At 39.6% G+C, this 23562-nt stretch overlaps 2 protein-coding genes and 1 long non-coding RNA gene across 7 annotated transcripts in view; 1 reads left to right on the top strand and 2 right to left on the bottom strand.

Annotated features, from left to right (window-relative positions):
- The window catches only part of IMMP1L (inner mitochondrial membrane peptidase subunit 1), a 30385-nt gene extending 19782 nt beyond the window's left edge, over window positions 1-10603 (top strand). For all 3 annotated transcript variants that reach the window (XM_080984373.1, XM_080984374.1, XM_080984375.1), the window contains 2 exons: window positions 7902-8012; window positions 10343-10603. In XM_080984373.1, coding sequence (XP_080840499.1) covers window positions 7902-8012; window positions 10343-10411 — 180 coding nt within the window. In that variant the 3' untranslated portion in view covers window positions 10412-10603. The remainder of the gene's footprint in view (window positions 1-7901; window positions 8013-10342) is intronic.
- Window positions 1752-7118, bottom strand: LOC308464925. The gene is made up of 2 exons (XR_013980187.1): window positions 4308-7118; window positions 1752-2498 (listed from the first exon to the last, which is right to left on the bottom strand). It is a non-coding gene; the product is annotated as an uncharacterized lncRNA (long non-coding RNA).
- The window catches only part of DNAJC24 (DnaJ heat shock protein family (Hsp40) member C24), a 41282-nt gene continuing 28026 nt past the window's right edge, over window positions 10307-23562 (bottom strand). For all 3 annotated transcript variants that reach the window (XM_080984407.1, XM_080984406.1, XM_080984408.1), the window contains exons 4-5: window positions 13154-13222; window positions 10307-11649 (exon numbers count right to left, since the gene is read on the bottom strand). In XM_080984407.1, the coding sequence (XP_080840533.1) occupies window positions 11525-11649; window positions 13154-13222 (194 nt within the window). In that variant the 3' untranslated portion in view covers window positions 10307-11524. The remainder of the gene's footprint in view (window positions 11650-13153; window positions 13223-23562) is intronic.

The raw sequence follows: 23562 nt of genomic DNA, 5'->3' as shown, positions 1-23562 counted from the left end.
GTAAGTAGCATTGCTTATCATTCTTTTTGAGGACACTTGTAAAGCACCTTTTTGTTTGCATGGCTTTAAATTTAATTCAGCATTTCAGGCAGTAAACGTTCAGTTGCAGTGGGTTGTTTCCACTTTAGCACTTGTACAGTGACATTCGCTGAAAGGGAATTTCGCAGTCCCTTTTCCCCACTCCAGCCCACCACACACATTCACACATTCCTTGAAGTTCCGTGGGACAAGTTATAAGAAGGCATCTCTGCTGAAGAACCAAAACATGTCAAAGTTAAGCATATCCACATTTCCCAAAGACTGACCGGATATTTCTGGGTTGAGCCCAAGATCTATTCTTAAGCATGACCCTTTAGGCAGGGAACGACAGTTGTAAAGTAGTCAACAACTTTTGGAGATTGACCTATGTTAGGTCAACTTTTTAGCACCTGAATTTATTGTAAGCTCAGAATGAATGGAGCAAAAATCCTGTTTGGTATATTATACATTCCATATATAAATAAAATTCTAGTTCAGTGTGGCAAATAGGTGCCATTTTTGAGTAGGTGGTAACCATGGTTTCTATTTAAATGGTTTTCAGTTTTGGCTATATTAAAAAATTTACTACATGAATTTATATAGCAAGTCCTTTCCTGTGGAATCCATTTTAAAAATTCAGATTGAATAAGTTTTGCTCTCATAATCTACTTTATCTTGCTTGATCCCTGGAGTAAAAAGAATAATGTCGTGTTTGACATGACACCCCTTTGTTATGGAGATAAACATGCAAGGCCCTAAGAAATGGAGGAGTATCACTATTAGTCTCAAATTCATTACAGGATTAGACAGGATAAGATGTGCAGTGTTAATGTGGCAGGGTTAACACTGCTGTATCATTCAGTCACTAAAACTCACAATGTATACAGGATTAACACCAATATTGTATTAATTCTTTTCTATTTAATTTACTGACAAAAATACAGTGATTCCAGTGAATTCCATTTTAAAGCATTATGTGCTCATGCTTGTTCGTGAATTCTGATGAAACAATTGAGGAAAGACAAATGGAAACTGAAGCTCCTTTCTGAAAATGCAATGAATATAAACTTTATCTTGTTTTGGCTTAGGAAATATGTCACCATGCCAACATTATACAGCTGCACGAGCAGCTTTGTGTTAAGATAGGACTGGGGGATTTGAAATAAAGCATGACTTTAAATGTTTCTTGCACTTAAATGGAATGGAACACCTTGAAATTTGAAAATACTAGGAAAGGTGAGGGACCTAGAACAGCTGTGACATCACATTTCACCTTGGAACTAAGGCAAAGCCTCACACATTTTCTGAAGTCTCCAATGTCTTTTCCATTGACTAGAATAAGAACATCAACAGCCACATAAAACTTTCATATGTTGGCATAAGCCTACCAAATTTGACAGATAAACGCAGGGGGTTTTGTGCAAGAGGGGCTTTTAAAGTTGTTTTTTTTTTTTTAAAAAAGGATGCCCTCCCTCAACCTGTGTTTTGTGGCCAATTTGCTGTGTTCTTTGTTGTGTGTTGTATGACAATGTATGCTGTGTAACACAGAGTTAGAGAAGTGCTTGATATAAACTATATAACCCTATATACTTGTAAAGCCCTCAATGACCCAGTTTAATGATTTGTAACAGCATTCTAAAACAAAATGTGTTTCAGTTATTCACTTCAATTAACATCAGAATTAGGGTTTCTTTAGAAAATGTATTGACAACAAAACTTGGTCCCCCCCCCCCCCCATAATTGTATTAAGTGCATTTATCACAGTTCAAATTTAGAACTATATCAAATAATGAATATTGTATTGTTGCATTTGCCTGTGATTTAAAAATGTGCCTGTGTTACATTCTATTTACCATATGTTCAGTTGGTGCTGTTGCTATTTACAAACTGAAGAGGCAAGCAGGAAAATTGTAATAAACTAGGTTATATATCGCAAGGCACTGATATGCTCAGCCCTTGTGTCACTTCAGCAGAAGAAGGGTCTAGTAATGTCACTTAATACAGATAGGACCTGTAAATAAGGAACCTGCTTTTTGCAAGTCGTAGTGATAAAAAGCTGAGATACAACTCCATTTCTCAGCAACACTCTACTGATAATCAATTACCACACACTGCTAATGCCCTGACAACAGCTGATGTGGAGAAAAATGTTTACTTTGTGCTAAAGTGAAGTTCACTGAGGAGATGACCTGCCCTGTTCATCCTGTAGCTATCTCTAAAACTAACACAGGCTGAAGATTGAGTGTCTTAATATCTGCAAATCTGAGAACAGGTTTTATTCAGCTCTTTGTTACATTCGCCATTGTAGGCTCCTAGGCTTTAATATTCAACATGTACAGTACAGTAGATATCTCCTTATTCAATAGGAGTTTCTTTGGAAGCAGTATTCTTAAGAGGTCTGTGAAGATTCTGAAGTGAGAAACAGGGCTGCTGTTTTGGGCATGGAGGTAACTGAGGGTGGTTCTTGTCAGGAAAGATTACTGCAAAATCAAAAGAATAAGCATTATTTTTTCGTAAGCCATTTGTTAATTGTATGTTTACCTTGTAGATACTGAGACAAGGGAGCACCAGTTCTACAGGTCTCCCCTTCAGCCTGCCTATAACTTTTTACCAGGCAATTATTGTTATTTTAAAATCAATTTTCTTTCAAGTCATACATTTCCCAATACATAAGAAAATAAGAAGAGCCCTGCTGGATCAGACTATACCTATACCTATAGGAAGCCCGCAAACAACTCATTCAATGCATGATTGAGTTACAAAAGTACAATCCTTTTCGGTAGGGTGGTGGTATCTCCATGTATCAAAAAGCTGAAATTGCACTGAGTTTTGCTGCAATATTTTAAGTTCTTGTTTTTGTAATCTGTCCTCACAAAATTGTTCTCCCCCCACTCCATCCAATTTGTCTATCCAAATTGGCTTGTGTTATTTGATTTCTTTTTGGAAAATGCTTTCTGATTACAGCTGGCAACATGTACACCCTAAAAGAATAGCCTTATTTCCAAGCATGCCTATGCCAAATTTGAATGGTTTGGCTTTCTTATCCATTCAGGGGTAATTGATTGGGTGCTTCGATATGGTGGCAATTCCTTTTCTCTTTCATTTACATAGTAAAAGTACTTCACCCAGGTTCAAAGACTCCAAATATTTTTCTTTCCCAGATCATCTGCAAGTTTTCTGTAACATTATTAATGTCTTTTATTACGTTGTTGTGCATACTTCTTTCTCTTATAAGGGGGTGCTTAGTCCCTTTTTTATGCTGTTAATGTTTCCATTAAAATCAGAATCCTCGTTCATAACTATGCAGAGCTAAAAAAAACCAAGGTCAGGTGGGGAATATGGAAAAGGAAAAGATTTTTAAAAATACAAGCATGAACTTGGTTATACAAGTTACGAAGGATTTTGGAGAGCTGGTAAAAAGAAGATTAATGGTTGAATTAGTCAGTATGGAAGGGATAATGTTAGTAGCTTTATGGTCAGTGTCCCAAAGGCCTAATCTGTAAATAAAATACAATGACCACAAAAGAGGTTGCCTATGCAGAGGTAACAATAAAAGAATAAGGAGCTGCTTCAGTGGTATATACAGACCTAAAGGATAGCAGTCTTAAAAGGGAAAGGAGAACAATACAACATACTGTTAAGTAATAATTAACAACATTTGCCTTTAGACAGCAGTGAAAAGTTTCTATATTGCTTTAAACCTTCCATGTATGGGTCCAAATAACATCTAGGCAACAGTCAATTTTGCGGACTATCCCACCTGGACTCTAAGTTCTAGCTGCAATTTTGAACACAGTGGATGGAAGAAAACTAGATATTCCACTTTTAGGATTTTGTTAGCTCAGTTGTGCCAACTGAGTTTACTAGCACATTCATATACTTCCTTAATCAGCTCTTTCTAATTAAACACATACTGCGTGATAAACACCCTCCAAAATTATTATAATATACCAGGAGTAATAAATGAGTAAATGATTTATTTAAAATCATACTACACAGAGGATTAAAGATGACAATTCAGGGAATAGGTTTTGTGATCAGTGAGCAGAACTTGAGCCATTAGCATCTGAGCCATTAGCTTCTAAGTCCCCCTGAAGTCATGTGGCTTATTCCTAGGTAAGTTCACCCTAAAGCTCACTGTACACACACACTATGTATTGAAAACATACATTTACTACATACTTCACAACATAATGCCTCTTAATGCTACCAGTTTGATTCTTTTACAGACAAGTGTAAAGACTAACTGATGTAATAAATGTGACATGGTGGTGGTTTGCTAAACTTACATGCATCTCCAGAGCAAATGTCATGTAGAAGTTCTGGGACCATTTAAAGAGTAAAATAAAATAATCTGTATTCCATGTGACCTGAAACATACAGGAAAATCTATTACTTTTGAGGGGTTTTTTTAAATTATTACTTTAGTTTGGATATATCTTAATTATGTGCAATTTAACTAATCAAATATATAAATTTCATTAGTAGCCAGTAAATTTGTTATTTGATATGGCAGACTCTTTTATCGTGTTTCACTTTAATCAAGAAAGGTAACACCTGTGGTTTATTCACAAAAGCTTCTTTTGTCAGATGAATACCCACAGGCAATGAAGCAATTACATTTGTTCCTTGTACCACTTCGACCTCCCTAGGAATAGATGAGAACTTTTTGGCTTTCATTCTTTTGTCCAACAGCATGTCTAGCTTTTGTCATTGAAGGAAGCCGCTGAAATGTAAGGTAACAGAGAAACAAAATAAGATTCTTTTTAAACTCAGAGCTCTGATATCCTTGGTGGTGGAGTCCCTGCATCCTTCGCGGTGTTAAAATGCACTGGGCCACCCTTTGAAGAGGAAAGAGCGGTGAACACTTTTTGAAAAAAAACAATAATTAGAAAGCAAATGTTTGATTTTCCTACTTAAAATTAAAATGATAAGACATAAATCAGCAATAGTTCTTTGTGGAGCTTTGTAATTTTGGGTATATTCAGTAAGTTAGAATATATGCCTAGTTTTTTCCTAGCGTTGTTCCAAGGAGCAGACAACAAAATACAAAACATTTAAAGTATCAAATTAAAACAAGAGAAAACCGTAAGATAGTCACTAAGTGTATTGGTAGCCACAAAACATATTGGTAGTCACTAAAAATTTCCTAGGAAGGGCAGCAAGTTGTTTTCAGTGACTAAGATGGTCAGGAAGCCGTGGCAGCTAAGTTGTAAGTCCTTGTCTGTCATCTTTAGGATATGAAAATTTCTGCAATGTGTTGCTCCATGTGTTAACTCGCCCACTTACCAGCTTTGCTTCAGTTTCCAGGAAGGGTATTGTGGCAGTTGGAAGTAGCCCCAGCATGGGCTTCCACCACATGGTACAGAGCTTCTGACATTACTGAAGCAAAACAGGAGAGGGTACTCCAGGAGTGGGCAGCCTGTGGCCTCCAGAAGTTGTTAAGCCACAACTATAACTTCATCCTTGGTCGTTGGTCATGTTGGCTGGGGCTGACAGGAGTTGAGAGTCCAAAGACACTTGAAAGGCCCATAGGATAGTCTCCCCTGCTCTTAGGTTAATGTCAGAAGAGGTGCACAGGATAGCCAGTGGCTTTACATGGCTGGGCTGCTAATAAATTATCAAGTGTGCCCATCACATAGTTCTCATCTCTCCCTAGAGAGGTCAAAGTGTCTCTTACGTGGTCGTAATCTAGAGATTATGTGATCTTGTACTTACAAATGGAGCTTTCTTTAGTAGCAGTTCCTAGATGACTTGGCTGTGCAAGCTGCCATACTTTCCCCACCCAACTCTCCCATCTCTGCCCTGACCTTCGCATATAAAAAGTAGGGGCCGCATTTGGGCAATCGTATTGCGGCTTAATAATCCAGCCTTGCCAGAGAAAGCAAAGCAAGGTTTGTTGGGCAGCCCTCTAGGCTTCTGTCTGGCCACACCCACCACAGACCACAGCCCTTTTTAGCCCAGCTCTGTGGTCTCCTCAAATGCTTTTGCCTAGCTGGAATGGGTCTTTGAATGTGATAATGCCTCTTGTCTGACTGAAGAAATGGAGGTGAGGGAGGAGTGCGCAGAAACTTCAGACTTTTGTATGGTTGGAGGATAGCATGCTGTGCAAAGTCAGGTGTCACACCATGCCCACTTTTGCCTTTGCCACCACTTTAATGCACCTGTTTGGAAGTTCACCCATCACATTCCCCATCCCTGTTCTGGACCAAGACATAGAATCACAGAATTGTAGAGCTGGAAGGGACCTTGAGGCTCATCTAGTCTGCAATTGCAGGAATCTAAAGCATCCATGATGGTGGTTGTCTGTATCTTCATTATTAAGGATGGTATTCAACTAAGGTTTACTCATTAGACCAGGCATAGGCAAACTCGGCCCTCCAGATGTTTTGGGACTACAACTCCCACCATCCCTAGCTAACAGGCCCAGTGGTCAGGGATGATGGGAGTTGTAGTCCCAAAACATCTGGAGGGCTGAGTTTGCCTATGCCTGCATTAGACCCATTGGAATTAATGAACATTATGAAGTTAGGTCCATTCATTTCTGTGAGTCTACTCTGTGTAAAACGTAGTTGAATATTTACCTAACCAATTGTTTTTAAGTGCATTGACTTTGGGCCTGCTTGACCTCAAGGGTCTTACTCAGTGTCTAGGAGACAAAACCTATTCAAATAAACAGATTTCCTGGTTCACACATTATCTTCTCATTGTGGTGAGAGAATGAGACTGCAACTTGCTTCTGCTCCCAGCTTGAATAGAATTCAGGGCCAAATATTGTCCGAACAAGCCCTTTGTCAATTCCAGGTATGTTAGTGTTGAAGTTAATAAGGCCACTCTTACTGCCTGGCTGTAGAAATGTGATAGAATAGAGTTAGCTAGTCATAGATTAAACATTAAGATTATTACCTTTTCAAAAAGATTTAAGCAACCCAAAGGCTGGATCTAAGTGTGAGGAACATGTTGGCTGTGACAGTTAAATAAATTTAGAGTGCAATCCTATGACTCTTTACTCAGAAGTAACTGTCTTCAGCAGGGCTTACCTGCTAGTAAGTGTGCTTCTCAAACTAAAATATTTAGCTGTTTTAGTATATGAATGTCAAAATCCTGTATGTTTTGGATAAATGTGTACAATTCTGAAATGTTTTCCAGTTACTAATGCAGTTGTGCTACTGCTTCTCAGTTAACACAGAGCCAGTTTAAAGCTGGACCTATGGCATGCAATATAATAGCTCATGCACAGTCCATATAGACAGTAAAAGGTCTCTGTCATATGATAAGGTCACCATCATTAATTTTCAAATTATAAGGAGAGACTTGCCAGTTTGTGATGGTCATTATTGCAATATTATGTGTTGTGGATCCTGCCTGCACATAGGCTGAACTGTGATCTTAATTAGAACTTTGACAAGCCCTCTCTGATAAAATGATGAGATTATTCGTAATTGATGTCACAATCAATTACCATTTAGTTCATCACAAGCTTACTAACAGGTCTAGCCTTAGTGCTGGCCCCAGGATGTTGATGAGTGTGTGGCTGCCCTGTTCATGCTGTTACTGCGACAGCAGGGCAGATTTTCAGTCAACATCCTAATGACCTCTTTTGAAGTCTATTAAATTAATGACCCTGTCACATTGGCCTAACCTCTTACATCTTCATTTGGAAGGTTTTTTTGTGTTACAAACTAGTGTTTTTGGAGCACGTGAAAGAACAGATACTTCGGGGGGGGGGTTCTCTCTCTCATATCTATGTCTGTTTTAAAGAAGTGTAACATTATTAATTCATTGCATGTGTGTGCTGAAGGATAAAATTAGATTGTATTGGTGGGAAAAAATTGTATTTTCTTTCTACTATATATTTGTTATTTAATTTTGATCTTTCTCAGGTACCTAAAGGACATGTTTGGTTAGAAGGTGATAATCTCAGGAATTCTACAGATTCCAGGTGTTACGGTCCTGTTCCATATGGGTTGATAAAAGGACGCATTTGCTTGAAGGTATACTCCTGCAATCTAAAACGTGTTAATTTGACAGTTTTTATAAGTCTTGAGGCCCTGAACTACCACGATGAGACATTTTCATTATCTAGTGAAGCACAGGGACCAGGGTGTTAAAATGTTATAGGAGAGCATGATCTCCTCAAATGACTACTGCATTTAAAGATGCATAAAGCATTAGCCAACCGAGTCTGAAACCCACCCATGTAACAACAATGCAAACATAAAATCTGTTTTACTTTAGGTTGCTGTGCCCCTTTTTATGGGCGGTATATGGAAATGTAACATTAGAAAGGAGTTACGTTTCTGTTCTCCAGGCTCTTCTCAAAACACATCGAATATATAAGAAATGTTCTATGCTGCTCAAAATATTGACTTGGACCCAACAAGCAATGCACAAAATGGGGTGTTCCAAGCTCTATGTGGCAGATCCTCTTGAAAAATTGGAACCAGTTGTCAGGGGACCTTACAGAACTGCATGTGGCAGGTGTAAGTGGAATGCCTTTCCACTTCCACAAGCAGACACTTGCATGACTCCCAATACAGATCCTTGATGGATCCCACTGCTTTTAATCGTCCATTTATTCCTCTCTTCCCAACTTCTCTTAACCCAGTTATTGATTCATAAGAGGACCCGCACTCTAATTTCTTGCCAGCTAACTTGACTCAGCATCCCTAGATGAAAGACTTTAATGTTCCTGGATTTTTTTTTTTAAAAAAACAACCTTTTATCTACTGGATCAATATTTACATGCTGCCCAGTCTTAAAATATTCTAAGCATAGTTTGTTCTTCTATTTACTTAATAACTCTTATCTTTAAAAAACGCTTTCCATCAGTTACCTAGATAAGCTAGGTGAACATGTTTTGAATTTGTGTTAGATCCCCTTTTTAAAAAATGGTGTTATGCTGGCAATCCTCTAAAGCTCCTATAAGAAGACAAATCTTAGGGAGGTTTAGAATTAGCCCTACCGTTAAAGTAGGCACCTGACTTGGGTGTCATGAAAAGCTAGTAATATATTGCTATTTTATTTCTACGCTAGAGTCACTTGTGGTGTTTTTTGCCTTAACTACCAAACAAAACTTTGGACTTGAATAATTTAGAGGAGGAGCCCCATTTAGTGCTTTGCTTCAGGAAGTAAAATGTATTGGGTTGGCCTTCATAGTACTGTATTGCATATTTTTGTTGGAAGCGCAGCAGCTTTCGAGTTCCTTAACAACTCATGAGTATATTACTATCTGGATCATCAAGTTGTTGTTGTTTTGTTGTTATTTATTAAATTTGTATGCCGCCCTATACCCACAGGTCTCAGGCAGTTCACAGGATAAAATCATGATATAAAAACACAAAACACATAATCAAAATATAAACAAAAACAGATCCCAACACATTTTAAAAGGACATTGGATGTGAATCAGCCCAAGTCCTGGTTAAAGAGGAACTTTTTGCCTGGCGCCTAAAGGTGTATAGTGAAGGCGCCAGGTGAACTTCCCTGGGGAGAGCATTCCACAGACAGGGAGCCACTGCAGAGAAGGCCCATTCTCATGTTGCCACTCTCCAGATCTCTCATGCAGGCAGCACATGAAGTAGGGCCTCAGAAGATGATCTCAGGGTCTGGGTAGGTTCATATGGAAATAGGTGGTCCTTGAGGTATTGCGGTCCTGAGCCGTTTAAAGCTTTATAGGTCAAAACCTTTTCAACTGCATTTTGTTAGTTAGCATCTCTAGTTACCTCTATTTGACTAAATTCCTGCCTCAGCCACACCTCAACTAACTGTTGGAGGTAGAATACCTGGCTTTCAGAGGAATGCCTATGACCTAAGCCAGGCTTCCTCAAACTCGGCCCTCCAGATGTTTTTGGCCTACAACTCGCATGATCCCTAGCTAGCAGGACCAGTGGTCAAGGATGATGGGAATTGTAATCTCAAAACATCTGGAGGGCCGAGTTTGAGGAAGCCTGACCTAAGCACATCACTTGCAACATAGACCAATCACATCTGATACTAATGAAAATTATTCAAAGCCAACTCCTCCAACCTGGATTGGTGAGACAGAAGTCATAACTCAGTGCATCTATAATGCAGTTTCCTTGCTTCTGGTACTACGTGACCATCTTTAAATGGGGGGAAAATCTCTTCCATATCACAACAGTTATAAGGACCAAAGTTATGGATATACATATTGGTAAAATTCTGCTTTCAGCAGTCACAGTTTATTCCTCTTTAACACTTGAACTGAGAAAAGGGTGAAATAAGAGACAAGGAAGAAGCAGAAGAAGAAAAAAGATGGCTGCTCTATATCTTAAGTAATTTATTCATTTTATTTTTACAGCTCTGGCCTCCGACTGATTTTGGATTCCTACGTGCAAGTCCCAACAGTCACAGAATTTGGAATGACTAAGTGACTTAGGCAGTGTCATCTATGCTGACTTCTTTACTAATTTTTAAAAGGCTAGTAATGTATTTTGATATAAAATAAACAAGAACATCAAGACGTTCCTTGTAGATGTAAGGGTCGTGATACTGGGAAATAATGTTGCTTCAGATATATAACAATTTCCATTTATCCCATTTATAAATCCTTCTGACAGTCTTACGGAGTTCTGCCTTCTTTCATTATGGTTCTCATAACAGGCAAGTGTTTCCCCTCAGAACCACACATATAGGAACCAGTAGGAGTCCTGAAGCCAAGGGTTTCCTACAGTTTTAAACAGACGGTTCTTAAGTAACATGGCATATACTAGAAAGTTTATCAGATTTTTCTAAAAAGGGCAATACAATTTCACAAGTGTAACATTTTTCAAAAGCTGGGAATAAGCAAGTGCCAGCCTATTAGGAACTTCTTTGCAAGTGCTCTTTAAAGAGTGGGATTAGTATGCTCTGGGGGCTGGATTGAACTAATCCACCACACTAGCAAGAAGCTAGCACAAGCACTCCTAGCAGAGCATGGCTTTCCCCTTCTCTTTCCTCTGTGCACCCCACACCACCCCCAAGTCTACTCTGGAGGGCTGAGAGAACCCCCAAAACGGCACCTAGGGGAAGGAGATGGGGAATTGTTCCATATGTCAAACAGAAATGCTTCCGTAAGTTGTGAGTCGACTGTACTGGATTGGTTTTGAAATGGCAGCGTGTATGCTTTCAGAAGCCCACTTTTCAGTTTAAGATCAGTATTCCAAGTCCTGTTCATCTTGGGTACAGGATGCATTATCCTCAGAAAGGAGTAATCATGATACCAGAATAGGAGGATAACATTAAATGGTGCTCACTCGTGCAAGCAGAAGAAATGTAGTGTTTAAATTTCATACACTAAGATATGGACAATTCAAATTAAAAGACATTTGGAGCATAATTTGCATGGATTTTAAAAAGGAATCTCTGATGCAGAAAGAAAACTTGTTTGTACTGATGTTCTTAACAGTTATTGTGCATTTTTCTACTATGGTATTTACTGACATATTGTCCATTAGTTGCCTAACACAATACATCTTTTGTGTTTCCCATATCCTTTGTGGAGTCATCGAAGAATCTCTATAAGTAATGAACAAGTATCACAGCATACTAGTGAAACCTCTTCAGCTTCTTTTTGGGAGACAGTGTATTTTCCACCACATCGACATATGAGAGAATAACAGTGATCATCTGTTGAAACAATACACAGAAACAGTAATGAGTTCCATTGCAGTTTTGAATGCTACCCCAAAGCTACTTACAAAGTGTGTATGTCAGCTTACATCCCAAGAGTTACCATGAATGTATAGTAAACTATTTTTGCAACTGAATTACATTGTCGTAGGAAATGCTTAATATGAAAAATTCTTCCATGTGGTAGGATTTTAATAAGAATGTTAAATTATACTTTTACCAAAAAAAAAAAGGCAAGACAAACCCTTATTACTGGACTAGTTCTTAAAAGCTGCAATATCTAAATAGTTTCTTACAATGCTGAGAACTACTGAAATTTAATGGACCTAACTCAGTCATGCTCATTATTTTCAATGGGCCTACTCTGAGTATGTTATATATAATGTTCTATATTTGTATGTCATTCTGTTGTATTTTTAAAATTATCGTGGAACAGCTTTGCTGACCCAGGTCAGAAGAGGGATGAGATTTAAGTTTCCTCGCAAATCTCTGTAGGAGCTTCAGAGAAGAAAACCATAGTAAAACAGTTGTATATGTAGGCTTCAATGCATTAATGACTTAATCATTATTTTCAGTTGTCTTCTTGCATCTGCTTGCATGATTACAACCCCTTCAGCATTCAGCAAAAAGCAGCTCCTCTAAATTTCATACTACTAACCAAAAAAATTGCCTAGCAACTAAAACTTCACACCAAGCCATGCATATGCAAGGCTATGTGTCATTAGAAAATGTCATTGAAAACTAAATGCCTAGTATCGTAATGCATTTCTGTAAGTTTATGATGTATGTGGTACAATGGAGGCTTCCTTATCACAAAAGCACCATCAGAAACAGGCAATCAAAATAATGAAGGGAAACTTCTGGATTTTTAGGTTTAGAAAAAGACAACTGAAGGTTGTATGGCAGTGATTTTTTAAACTGAATGAGAGAAACATTCCTCCTCTCCTAACCCTAGAACTAAGGGTTACTGAATGAAACTGATTGCCATAGGATTCAGGACAGAAATACTTCACACAATACATATGGAATTACTGCCATAAGGTATGAGAACCATTGGCATCTATACCTTTAAAAGGGGCTTAGACAATATCATGGTTGATATGGCTGATACCCACTGATTGATCAATTGAACCTCCAAGGACAAAGACTGTCTCTGAATACCTGTTCTCAAGGATGCAGCCAGCAGTGAAGGACTGTTGTCTTCATGCCCTGCTTCTGGGCTTCTCCACAGCACATGGCTGACCGCTCTTGGAAACAGGTTAGACTAGATCAGTGCTTCTCAACCTGTGGTTCCCCAGATGTTGTTGGACTACAACTCCCATCATCCCTGAGCTCTGGCCTTGCCAGCTAGGGGTGATGGGAGTTGTAGTTCAACAACATCTGGGGACCCATAGGTGGAGAAAGGATGGACTAGATGGATCCTTGGCCCGTTAGCAGACTCTTCTTATTCCTACATTAACTATTCAGTTTACTTATCAACCAGTTTCACATGGTATCTTACTGAGATTCCAGGCCATATCTTCAAGTGACACCTGAGCATCCACAGGCCATCCTTGGGTTAATTCATGTTCTGAGAAAATAAAACAGGCATTCAGTTTGAATAGAATGTGAGACAGAGGCTGCAAGTTCATAGTCATATAAACTTTATTATATCTGTTGCTTTTCACACAGAGAGAAGTCCAAAACAACTTACAGCATAAAGTTAATTCAAACCTTGTATAAAACAATAATAAAACACAGTGCCTAAATACGTTCATTCAAGAACATTTATAAAAGGACATATTAAAGCCTATGTGCTTCACTATTGGAAAGAACTGGTAAGCAGGCAAATCTCAAAAGTTGACTCCACCTCACTTCTTACAATAAATGAATGGAAGCAAGAGAGGACAGGAAAGACTTAAGCTCTTGCTTGGTAGGAAAAATGTCTTCACTGGGCAGGACAGTAATTACAGAGTGCCCAAACTTTTTTAATATTTAAGTTACATCAGGGTTTGGGGTGGTTACTTGAGTCAAAAGTGTTAAAGCTTTCTTAAGGAATGGAACAAGGCCCTTTCAGCTTTCATCTACTTCTCTACACACTCATGTCCTTGATCATCAACAGGAAGTCACAAGTTCAAGCTCCTTGTGTTTTGTGCCTGCCTGATTTTAATTTTGAGCCAAACACAGAGCAGCAAACGTTTATATTCATTACACTGTACATGGCTGTACTGACAAATGCTGTGTAGAGCACCCTAGGATTTCAGTCTAAAAAAGATCAGGCAGCAGGTGATGAGAACATTTCTGCTCATGACAATTCAAGTGGTATAAGACAGCTTCCTATGTGCCTTTCAAATGTAAGAACGCCAGGGCTAGAAGCAAACATGCAGGTGGGGGGGGGGCATCAAAATGCACTAGAAATTCCTGTATAAGTTCTCTCCACAGGGCATAGTCAGTAATTTATGGTTGAGAATGTTGCTTCTTCTAACACAGCTTAATATCCAACCATTCATAAGATCTGACCACTACATATAGATATTGAGAATTAAGTTTGCACCAACATATCAAAGGATGAATGAATGAACTTTATTACGGTCACAGACCAGGATTAAGAAAAGCATATAGATAAAATAGCAGTTGGGATTTTTGACCGATAATTGTTAGGGCAAATGAGGACAAGGAAACACATTAAAACATCTGAATAAAATACAAGATTAAACACAGATAATGGATGGATAAAAAACTAATAATTAAAACAGATAAGAGCTAAAAACCAACAAAGTCACGCAGTTAAAACAACTGTAAGAGCATAAGAACTAAAAGATTCGCAGATAAAACAACTATAAGAGGCTGCAGAGTAGAAGCCTCTTAAATAGAGGACACTCACAACGTTAAAAACTGCTATGCAAATATGGTTAAAACAGACAATTAAAACAATATACAACACTAAATTTAGAAACAATGTACAACAATAAACTGTCCCAGGGAGTTGACTCAGAATCACCCATGGAACCGTGTCTGGGGCTTTCCATGCCGGACTATTTTGAGTTGGGCAATGGTCTGCGCTTACAGATCTGTAGACAGAATCTGGCGACAATCCAGGTCATCTTCTGATCTTTGCCCAACAGCAAAAGGTCAAATTTTTGCTTTTGCGGGAGGTCGGCGAGCCTCACCAGTAGGGGATCCATGATCTTACTATGTGCCTCTTTATAAAAGGGACATCTAAAGAACAAGTGTTCTGGGCTTCCTATCTCTCCCAATGGACAGGTGCAAAGTCTCTGAGCATACGGGACCCTTCTAAAAGCTCCATCCAGGACCGGCGAGGGAAGAGCCGAGAATGAATTTCAATTAAGCCTCAATTTTTCCTCCTGAAAACGTGGTTGCACACCCCTTCTGGACCCTAGTAAAATGTACTCGTCCCACCCTCCATGTTTGGCTCCTAGGTCAATAAGTTTCATTTATTTATTTTTCTGAAACACCAGGTTCCATGGTAGATATCTTGATTGGGAACTCACGGGTTCTGTGCAAGATGTATAATTCCTCAAGCTCTCAAATTTGAAATCCACCGATCTAGTCCTATACCCAGTGCCCAGTATGAAGCACATTAGCTACTTTTCCCCCTTCGCAAACCTGAATATAGATGCCTCTGTTATGAGAGAACTACAATACATGTACCTCTATACACTCTATAATTATTTTCAAACACAAGCAATTGGTATATGCTGTATTTTTCGCTCTATAAGATGCACCCGACCATAAGACACACCTAGTTTTTAGAGGAGGAAAACAAAAAAAATATTCTGAATCAAATGTTGTACTAAACTATTTAATAAACAACCGGTATATCAGAATCATATTATAACCATGTAAAGTGAACAGCAGTCAACAGTGGCATTAAGAACCACCATCACTGTCATTAACAAATGAAGAGAGACTAAGGTTCGAGCACTCTTCTAGTCTTCTGTAAACTCCAATAATTCATCAGTGCTAGAGTCAGAATTTATGAAGCTCAGTTGCTCACAATCACAGAAATCACTTTCTTCACTATCTTCATATAAAATACCATCTTCATTTCCATCCAAAGCATTGCTAATGCCACATTTTTTGAATGACCGGACAACAATTTCCTCCTTCACCGAGTGCCATGATGTTTTCACCCATTCACAAACTTGTGTGATAGTGGGCCTCCTCATTTGTCCAGTAGGTGTCAGATCATGATTACCAGCAGCCATCCATTTGTTCCACTCTTCTTGCATAAAGACCTTAAATGGCTTGTTGATGGAAACGTCGAGAGGTTGCAACTGGCTGGTAAGACCTCCAGGAATTACAGCTAGATGAGTCTTCACTTCTTTAAAGCACTTTTTTGTAGTTTCGCTAATATGTGCTCTAAACTGGTCAAGAACTAATAAGGCAGGTTTTTTCAAAAGCCCTCCAGGACGTTTGGACCACACTTGTTCAACCCATACTCTCATTCCATTTTCGTCCATCCATCCTTTCTCATGAACATGTACAACAATTCCACTTGGAATCACTTCTTTTGGAAATGTTTTCCTTTTGAAAATTAACATGGGTGGCAATTTGGTGCCATCTGCACAGCAAGACAACACAACCGTGTAATGGGTTTTCTCATGTCTGGAGGTTTTCATGGTGATAGTCTGGGCACCTTTCAGATCAACAGTCCTATAAGATGGCACATCAAAGGTTAGCGGGACTTTATCCATATTCCCAATCTGGCCAATTTCAAACCCATTTCTCTTCCTAGCATCAATTACAAATTTATGAAAAGACAGAATCTTAGATTCATATTCTTTTGGCATTTTTTGTGCAATTCTAGTTTTGGTGCGCATAGCAAGGCCACATCGCCTCATAAATCTGTAGCACCATGATGGTGATCCAGTAAAATCGTGAATGCCTTTCTCTACAGCAATGCGTTTGGCTTCATATATTATCATTTTTGTAGAGACTGTGAAGCCATTATTCCGGTGATTTGTGATCCATTCTTTCATGGCCACATCCAACTGTGGCCACTTTGCAGCATTTCCACGAAAAGTGTGCTTGCTTTTATCTGCTTTTTGCAGCTGATCCTCCTGTTTCCTCCAATCTCTTATCATTTTTTCAGTTGGTGGTGGCCCAAAATGTCTCTCCGCTGCTCTGTTTCCATGTTCCTTAGCATATTTTACTACCTCTAGTTTAAAGGGAATCTTATACGCCAGTCTTTTCTGCTTTATCATCCTTATCAGAATGGGGGAGGTTTTCTGCAAGAAAATACAGTGATGAAGGAACTGTCAGTAATGTATGGTATCTCCAATGTTTACCACTGAGCGCTGACCATACCTTTAAAGAATGGCATCATAGTAAACATAGCCAACCTACAGTCTGTAAAAAACAACAACCCGGTATAACCCTAAAATTTTACTGATATTATAGCATATGCATCATTTTGCTTTCTTGAGTTGTCCTAGGTATAGCAGCCAACTCCTAGAGGCCTAGGTGCCTTCACTCCCCCCCATTTAATATTTGAGGGAGTCCCCCCCCCCATGTTGATGGGCATTGCCATTCATATAGTGTGCATGCACTTTGTCTTGAGATCGCAGTTCTCAACCTGCGGGTCCCCAGATGTTGTTGGACTACAACTCCCATCATCCCTTGACTCCTATCTTCTCTGAGCTCTGGCCTTGCTACCTAGGGGCAATGGGAGTTGTAGTTCAACAACATCTGGGGACCCACAGGTTGAGAAAGGCTGAATTGCGGTATGTGAGGTGGGGCTTACCTGCCCCCCCAATATTTTATTCAAGTTGGAAGAGGGAGGGAGGGAAGGAAGGAAGGAAGGCAGGAAGGGAGAGGGAGAGCTCACATCTGTGCATGCCTGTGGCGGGCAGCTGCCTTGCCTCACCAGAACCAGAGCAAAAAGAGGAGGAGATGCTGGGGCAGGAGCCGTGTAAGTGGCTCTCCCTTTGCTCCTCCCACCTCGCTGTAAAGCCAGCAAGAGCCGCAGCCACGCTCTGCGCGGCTCTTGCTTTAAAGGAAGAGCTGCGCAGAGCGTGTCAGTGGCAGCGGCTCTTGCTGGCTTTGCTCCATAAGACGCACAGACATTTCCCCTTACTTTTTAGGAGGAAAAAAGTGTGTCTTATGGAGCGAAAAATACGGTATATACATGTGGCAGTATCCAAGATTGGCACACTTTTAGCTGCAACTCCCTACTATTTAAAAATTGCTGCCTCAAGACTAATGAAGAATGGGCTTCTTTCAGAAGTATGAACCATAGTTCACCTGTCATGTTTGTCCATATCCCCACGTGTCTTAAGTAGTAGGTATATTTCTGATCATATACAACTTCTGTATACAGTGGTACCTTGGGTTAAGAACTTAATTTGTTCTGGAGGTCCGTTCTTAACCTGAAACTGTTCTTAACCTGAGGTACCACTTTAGCTAATGGGGCTCCCTGCTGCCGCCGCCATGCGATTTCTGTTCTCATCCTGAAGCAAAGTTCTTAACCCGAGGTACTATTTCTGGGTTAGTGGAGTTGTAACCTGAAGCATCTGTAACCCAAGGTACCACTGTATATTGATCTATTCTCTCCCAGCTTTTTGCCTTTACCCTTTACAGATTAATAAACAAAGCTAGGAGAAAATAGTAACAGCTAGGTCTGATGTCATATAGTAGACACAGTGTAACAGGGTGGTAAGCGATTTATCAGATTTATCAGTTAACAGCTTCAGCCCCTACTGGATCAAGTACACCGGGCATAGGCAAACTCTGCCCTCCAGATGTTTTGGGACTACAACTCCCAACATCCCTAGCTAACAGGACCAGTGGTCAGGGATGGTGGGAATTGTAGTCCCAAAACATCTGGAGGGCAGAGTTTGCCTTTGCCTGAACTACACTCTAGCAAAATGATGTAAACTTGGAAAGAAACAAAATAACGGAACAGTTTGTTCCATTTGCCTTGCTTAGGATACCACCATACAGCTAGTTCTGTGCATGGTCACAGCTATGCATACTTTGGAATACTAGAGTTCCTTATTTTCCCCAACACTTTTTTAAAAAATGGGGAATTTGCACCAGTCCAATGGTCACAATCTCTCATAGTCAGTCTTGGGGCTGTATGGTAGTGGTGGCCAGGGCCAAAGCCAAAAGTGGCTAATGCAACACATGTGGCTACTTTCCATGTACAGTAAGCTAAATCCCTGCCATGCAAGTCAGATTTCTGCACACACAGCTATCCGTTCAAGCAAGCAAGAGGCAGTATCTCAGTTCATTGACATATTCCAGGTAAGCAAAGGCACTCAATGAGGGTACAGATCAAGGATGGTGAGGGGCATGGCCTAGGATGATAGAAAGACCTGGAGGACCTCATTTGACCCATGGAAGGGATGCTACCCACCCTTGATTTAGAATTAATATAGATACTTAAAATCACATTGGTGCTATATAATATTTTGATCACAGTTGTGCTTTGGTATACAATGTTCTATGAGCAAATGAATACTAATTCACGATACCCAGTTTATCATCTCAGATTACTGGTTACAGAGAATACTGGAAAGGAGCTAAGTCAAACCTAAAATGAATGCCAATCTGTGAAGAAAGCAGCTCTCAACTAGTAATCTGAATTTGATAGTACCATGCTAAACTGCAAAAACGTAGGGACTCATACTGTAACTTGGCAATTGTGGTCCACATTCTGTCAGGAGTAGTATGCATGCATTTGTTACAAACTGTTTTAGAACAAAGGTTATCCTGATGTTCCTCATTTTGGTGCAACCAGTCTGCTACCATAGTAGTTAACTATGAATAATGTATTGGTAGTGAAATTAAACACTTATTTTAACTGCCCTCATGTATTGGTGAAAAAAATCTAATTAGCACTTTAATATTAAAGCATGATCCCCCCCCCCATGCAATTCATTAATTAGCGGCCGATTATCCAGTATCAAGTTGGCCTGTGGTCTCTGCCTCCTTTTTGCAACATTAAATTGTGATTCTAATTTTACCTGAAATCTACACTATAGATCTCCAGGGAATGAGTTTCATCTAAATTAATCTTAATGAAGGCAATTAAAACAAATCAGACAAGTTAGATATAATTACTGGATCAATAAAACCTCTTTGACCTAACCTATTCTGAACACCTCCAGTACATTAAATAGATATATATTAAAACAAAGTTAACCCACTTACATCTAAGACTGAAATAGTAATAAATGAGAATGAGGGGGGAGGAAGCTTTATCTTCTCTTATCAACTTAATCCATCTTGGCAATTATGCTGATGCTCCAAATCACTAGAAGAAATGCTACAGTAGATGGAACCAGTCAAAAATACTAATAAGAGTTTTCCATCTTCAGTTCCTTCTATCTTTTCTATCTAATTCCATGGATTACACACTCTGTTGTTCTTTGCCAATATATATGTAATAAGACTTAGATTTATTTTAATGTCACTTATGGAATTTGGGTAATAATGTATCACAACTGAACCAACCACTGTATATTCCAGGAAATTTGAAGTCTATCACTCATAGACCATAGCAAAGCCTTGTTCTATCTCCAACACAACTCAAATCTGTGTGCTTGAGGACTCAGTATGCCAGGCTGTTACAATGGATGAGAGACCTTTGAGAACCTCCCATATGTCCTTTCTGCCTTCTCTTTGCAGGAGAAGTTGGAGAACAAGAACAAAGCTATGGAAATCCACAGAATGTAAAAAGTAGATCCATATGAACATTTACCAAGGGTTCACCATATGCATGTTACCACTTGGATGGCACTGGTGAAGCTGTGTAGTAAATTGGTAATCTGTACAATGGGTTATACAGTGGTACCTCGGGTTACAGGTGCTTCAGGTTACAGACTCCACTAACCCAGAAATAGTACCTCAGGTTAAGAACTTTGCTTCAGGGTGAGAACAGAAATCGTGTGGCAGCAGGAGGCCCCATTAGCTAAAGTGGTGCTTCAGGTTAAGAATGTTTCAGGTTAAGAACGGACCTCCAGAACGAATTAAGTTCTTAACCCAAGGTACCACTGTATCTAAAAATTTCTATTTCTAAATAAATATTGATTTTATATTGTGTGTCCTTAGATGTCTCTCTGAATTTTAAGTAATACTACATAGTGAGTGGATATGCAGTTCTTTACTGATTCAGTGAGGAGGGCGCATCAGACGCTGCTAAAAGGGAAGCCCCCCTGTGTTTTATCAGGGTTGAGTGCTAAAATTATGGGGGATGGATTGACTCCATTTTAGCAGGAGACTCTGGTATAATCAGGTTTGCATGGAATCCTGCTGACTTGAGCACAATTTAAGTCCTATTCATCAGTAGATGAGCAAGGTTGAACTCTGCTCACTTGGGATGCACACTTCTGTTCGTAGCTGGGGACAGGTACACATAGCCAACACAGGATTTAACCCCACCCTTATGTCTGTCAGATGATGGACATGAAGGAAAAGGGCCTCACAAGTCAACCTGTACCTGTTGCGGACCAAAGTTGGCCCATGGACCGGAGGTTCTTCATTGCATGTCTTACAAGCCGAAAATTCAAGACAATTAAAAGGGATGCTGGGAATCTTTTAAACAGCATTACATAACTATTAGAAGCACACTTCAGTAACACTTTGCCAGAAAGTCTAGCTCAGTATTGTCTACACTGACTGGCAGCAGTTGGTTCTCCAGGGTTTCAGTCAGGGGTCTTTTCCCTCCCCAAAGCCTTGCTCCAGAAGGTGGGGCAGGGGGAAGGAAGAACAGCCCCTGTTAAGCAAAACTAAAAGCCATACAAGAAGAGGAAGAGGGGGGTAGATGCTTGCTGTAATTTGTTGATGTTGTGCTAATATATAGTTTGAGTATGATATACATGTTTATGAACACTGTAGGGCCACGAATACACTGCTACCATTCAGGCTGAACCTTGCCTGAAACCCACAAAACTGTCCTGGTAGGGCAGGGGGAGCTTATAAGTCCTAATGGCAAGAACCCTTCCCTTAAGTCCAGCTCTAGAAATAATAATAAAAATTGAGCAGCTTCAGATTTACTTTCTTATTCTAGCACCTAAGAAAGATTCATGAGATGCTGTTTGATCAATACATATATTTCACAGCACTGCAAAATCACACCATTTAGACCGGAAGATCAAAATAAATTCATTTTTATGTTCTTCTTCGGACTTTTCCTCACAATAATTTATATTAGATTATATTCAGTTATATATAGTCAACTGATGATTTGCAATTTTAAAACTTTATATGGTTTTATTGTGTGTATATAATAGGTGTAAACTGCTTTGGTTTTTATAATGAAATTGTAGTAGACAATAAAAATAATTTAAACAAACAAACAAATAAAATGGCCAATTCTCAGTTCACGATTCTATCACAATTCAGAGGGGCTTGTTTAGGAATGGTTGTGTTATAACATTGCAATCAGAGTTAATATTCTTGAGCATTTGGTTGTCATTTTTAAATTATCATAATAATAAAACAGGTTGAGATCTTTGTTATTGTGTGTAAATATTAGGGGCTGTCGCCCCTGCTCAACATCCCTCCCTACCTGCCACCCTCACCAACTCCCCAACGCCCTCCACTTACACCCTGCCCAACCCCTCACAGTTTCTTTAATCCCCCACCCCCTTCTACCCTCTCAACCCTCAACTCCTCCTTCAACCCCAGCCCTTCAATACCTCCATCTCATCTTACAACTCCCCGCTTGCCAACCCCATCCTCTTTGTTAGCTCAAAGTTCTCCTTTACCCACTGTTCACTGTTCACCCAACCCCCTCAACAACCAGTGCTTTTCTATTAGAAAAAATCAGAAGTCTGGAAATCCTCTCATCTTCCCCATCTTGGAAACAAAGAGCGATGTGTGGAATCCTTCCCAGAATCTTCCAAAGGCTTCCAAAACCCAGCACAATTGCAAGTGCAGTCCCAATTCTGCCTGCTAGCTTCAAGCTGAAGGGAGGGTGGGGGTGAGCAAATGGCTTTCAGGCACTGTGCCAGAAGCACAGAGACAAATCCAATCCCAGACTTCCTACCAACTGAGGAGCTAAGGAGGGAGTAGTGATAATCTCAAACATGGGAAGCTGTTCTATAAATATTGGTAGACTGACTAGCAATGGATCTCCAGGTTTTCAACACAATTTTTTTGCCCAGACCTTCCTTGAGATATGATGAGAATTGAATTTTTTGCACAGAAAGCGTGTTTTATTGTGGAGTTCCAGCTCTTCCCCATTGTGAGTGCCTCTGAAGTGCTGCTGTGGGGGCAACTCTCATCCAACCTCTCCAACTCTGAGAGAAAGCCTGAGGCTTGTCAAACCTGGCAGAACTCACCATAATGCTGTTTGAGAAAGCTAGTCTCTCTTATAGCAGTGCCCATTGCTGCACCCTAAGTCATCCACCCACTCCTAATTTGGGCAGTTGTTCTCAACTATGGCACTATCAGGCAGATTTGTCAATAAGCTTCCCATTTTCAGTAATCACTTTAACAGTAGCAAGTATTGTTTTGGAAGAACAGGACCATAAATGCCCAATAGATCCCAATGGATTTAAAGGGATTTAAAATAGGTTGCTTTCCTTTAAATCAATTCCTTTCAATAAAATTGTTTTGGTATACTGCAACAACACATCAACTTTAGTTAAAACCAAAAGTTGTGTATTATATGAATCCTTGCTGACACTCCACCGATTGCAACGGAAGTTACACAGCCACTGCAACTGCCCAATCTCTCTTTTCCAAGTCCCTTCAAGCCTCACTAGAAAAACAAAGGTTGCACAGAATCAATGCCTGTAGATTTCAATCAAAGCAAATTCCACACGTTTTGCTTATCTGAATGGGGAACAGCACGAAACATTAAAAAAAGCAAATCTGAAAAAGCTTCACAACCTCAAAAATTAAAATACGCATTAACTGTCATTTTCTGTGCATTACTTGTAAGGACATAAAGCTTAA

This window comes from Podarcis pityusensis (genome assembly GCF_964106645.2).
Source record: "Podarcis pityusensis genome assembly, chromosome: 1".
NCBI classification, from domain to species: Eukaryota; Metazoa; Chordata; class Lepidosauria; order Squamata; family Lacertidae; genus Podarcis; species Podarcis pityusensis.
This window is presented reverse-complemented; position numbering and strand designations above follow the sequence as displayed.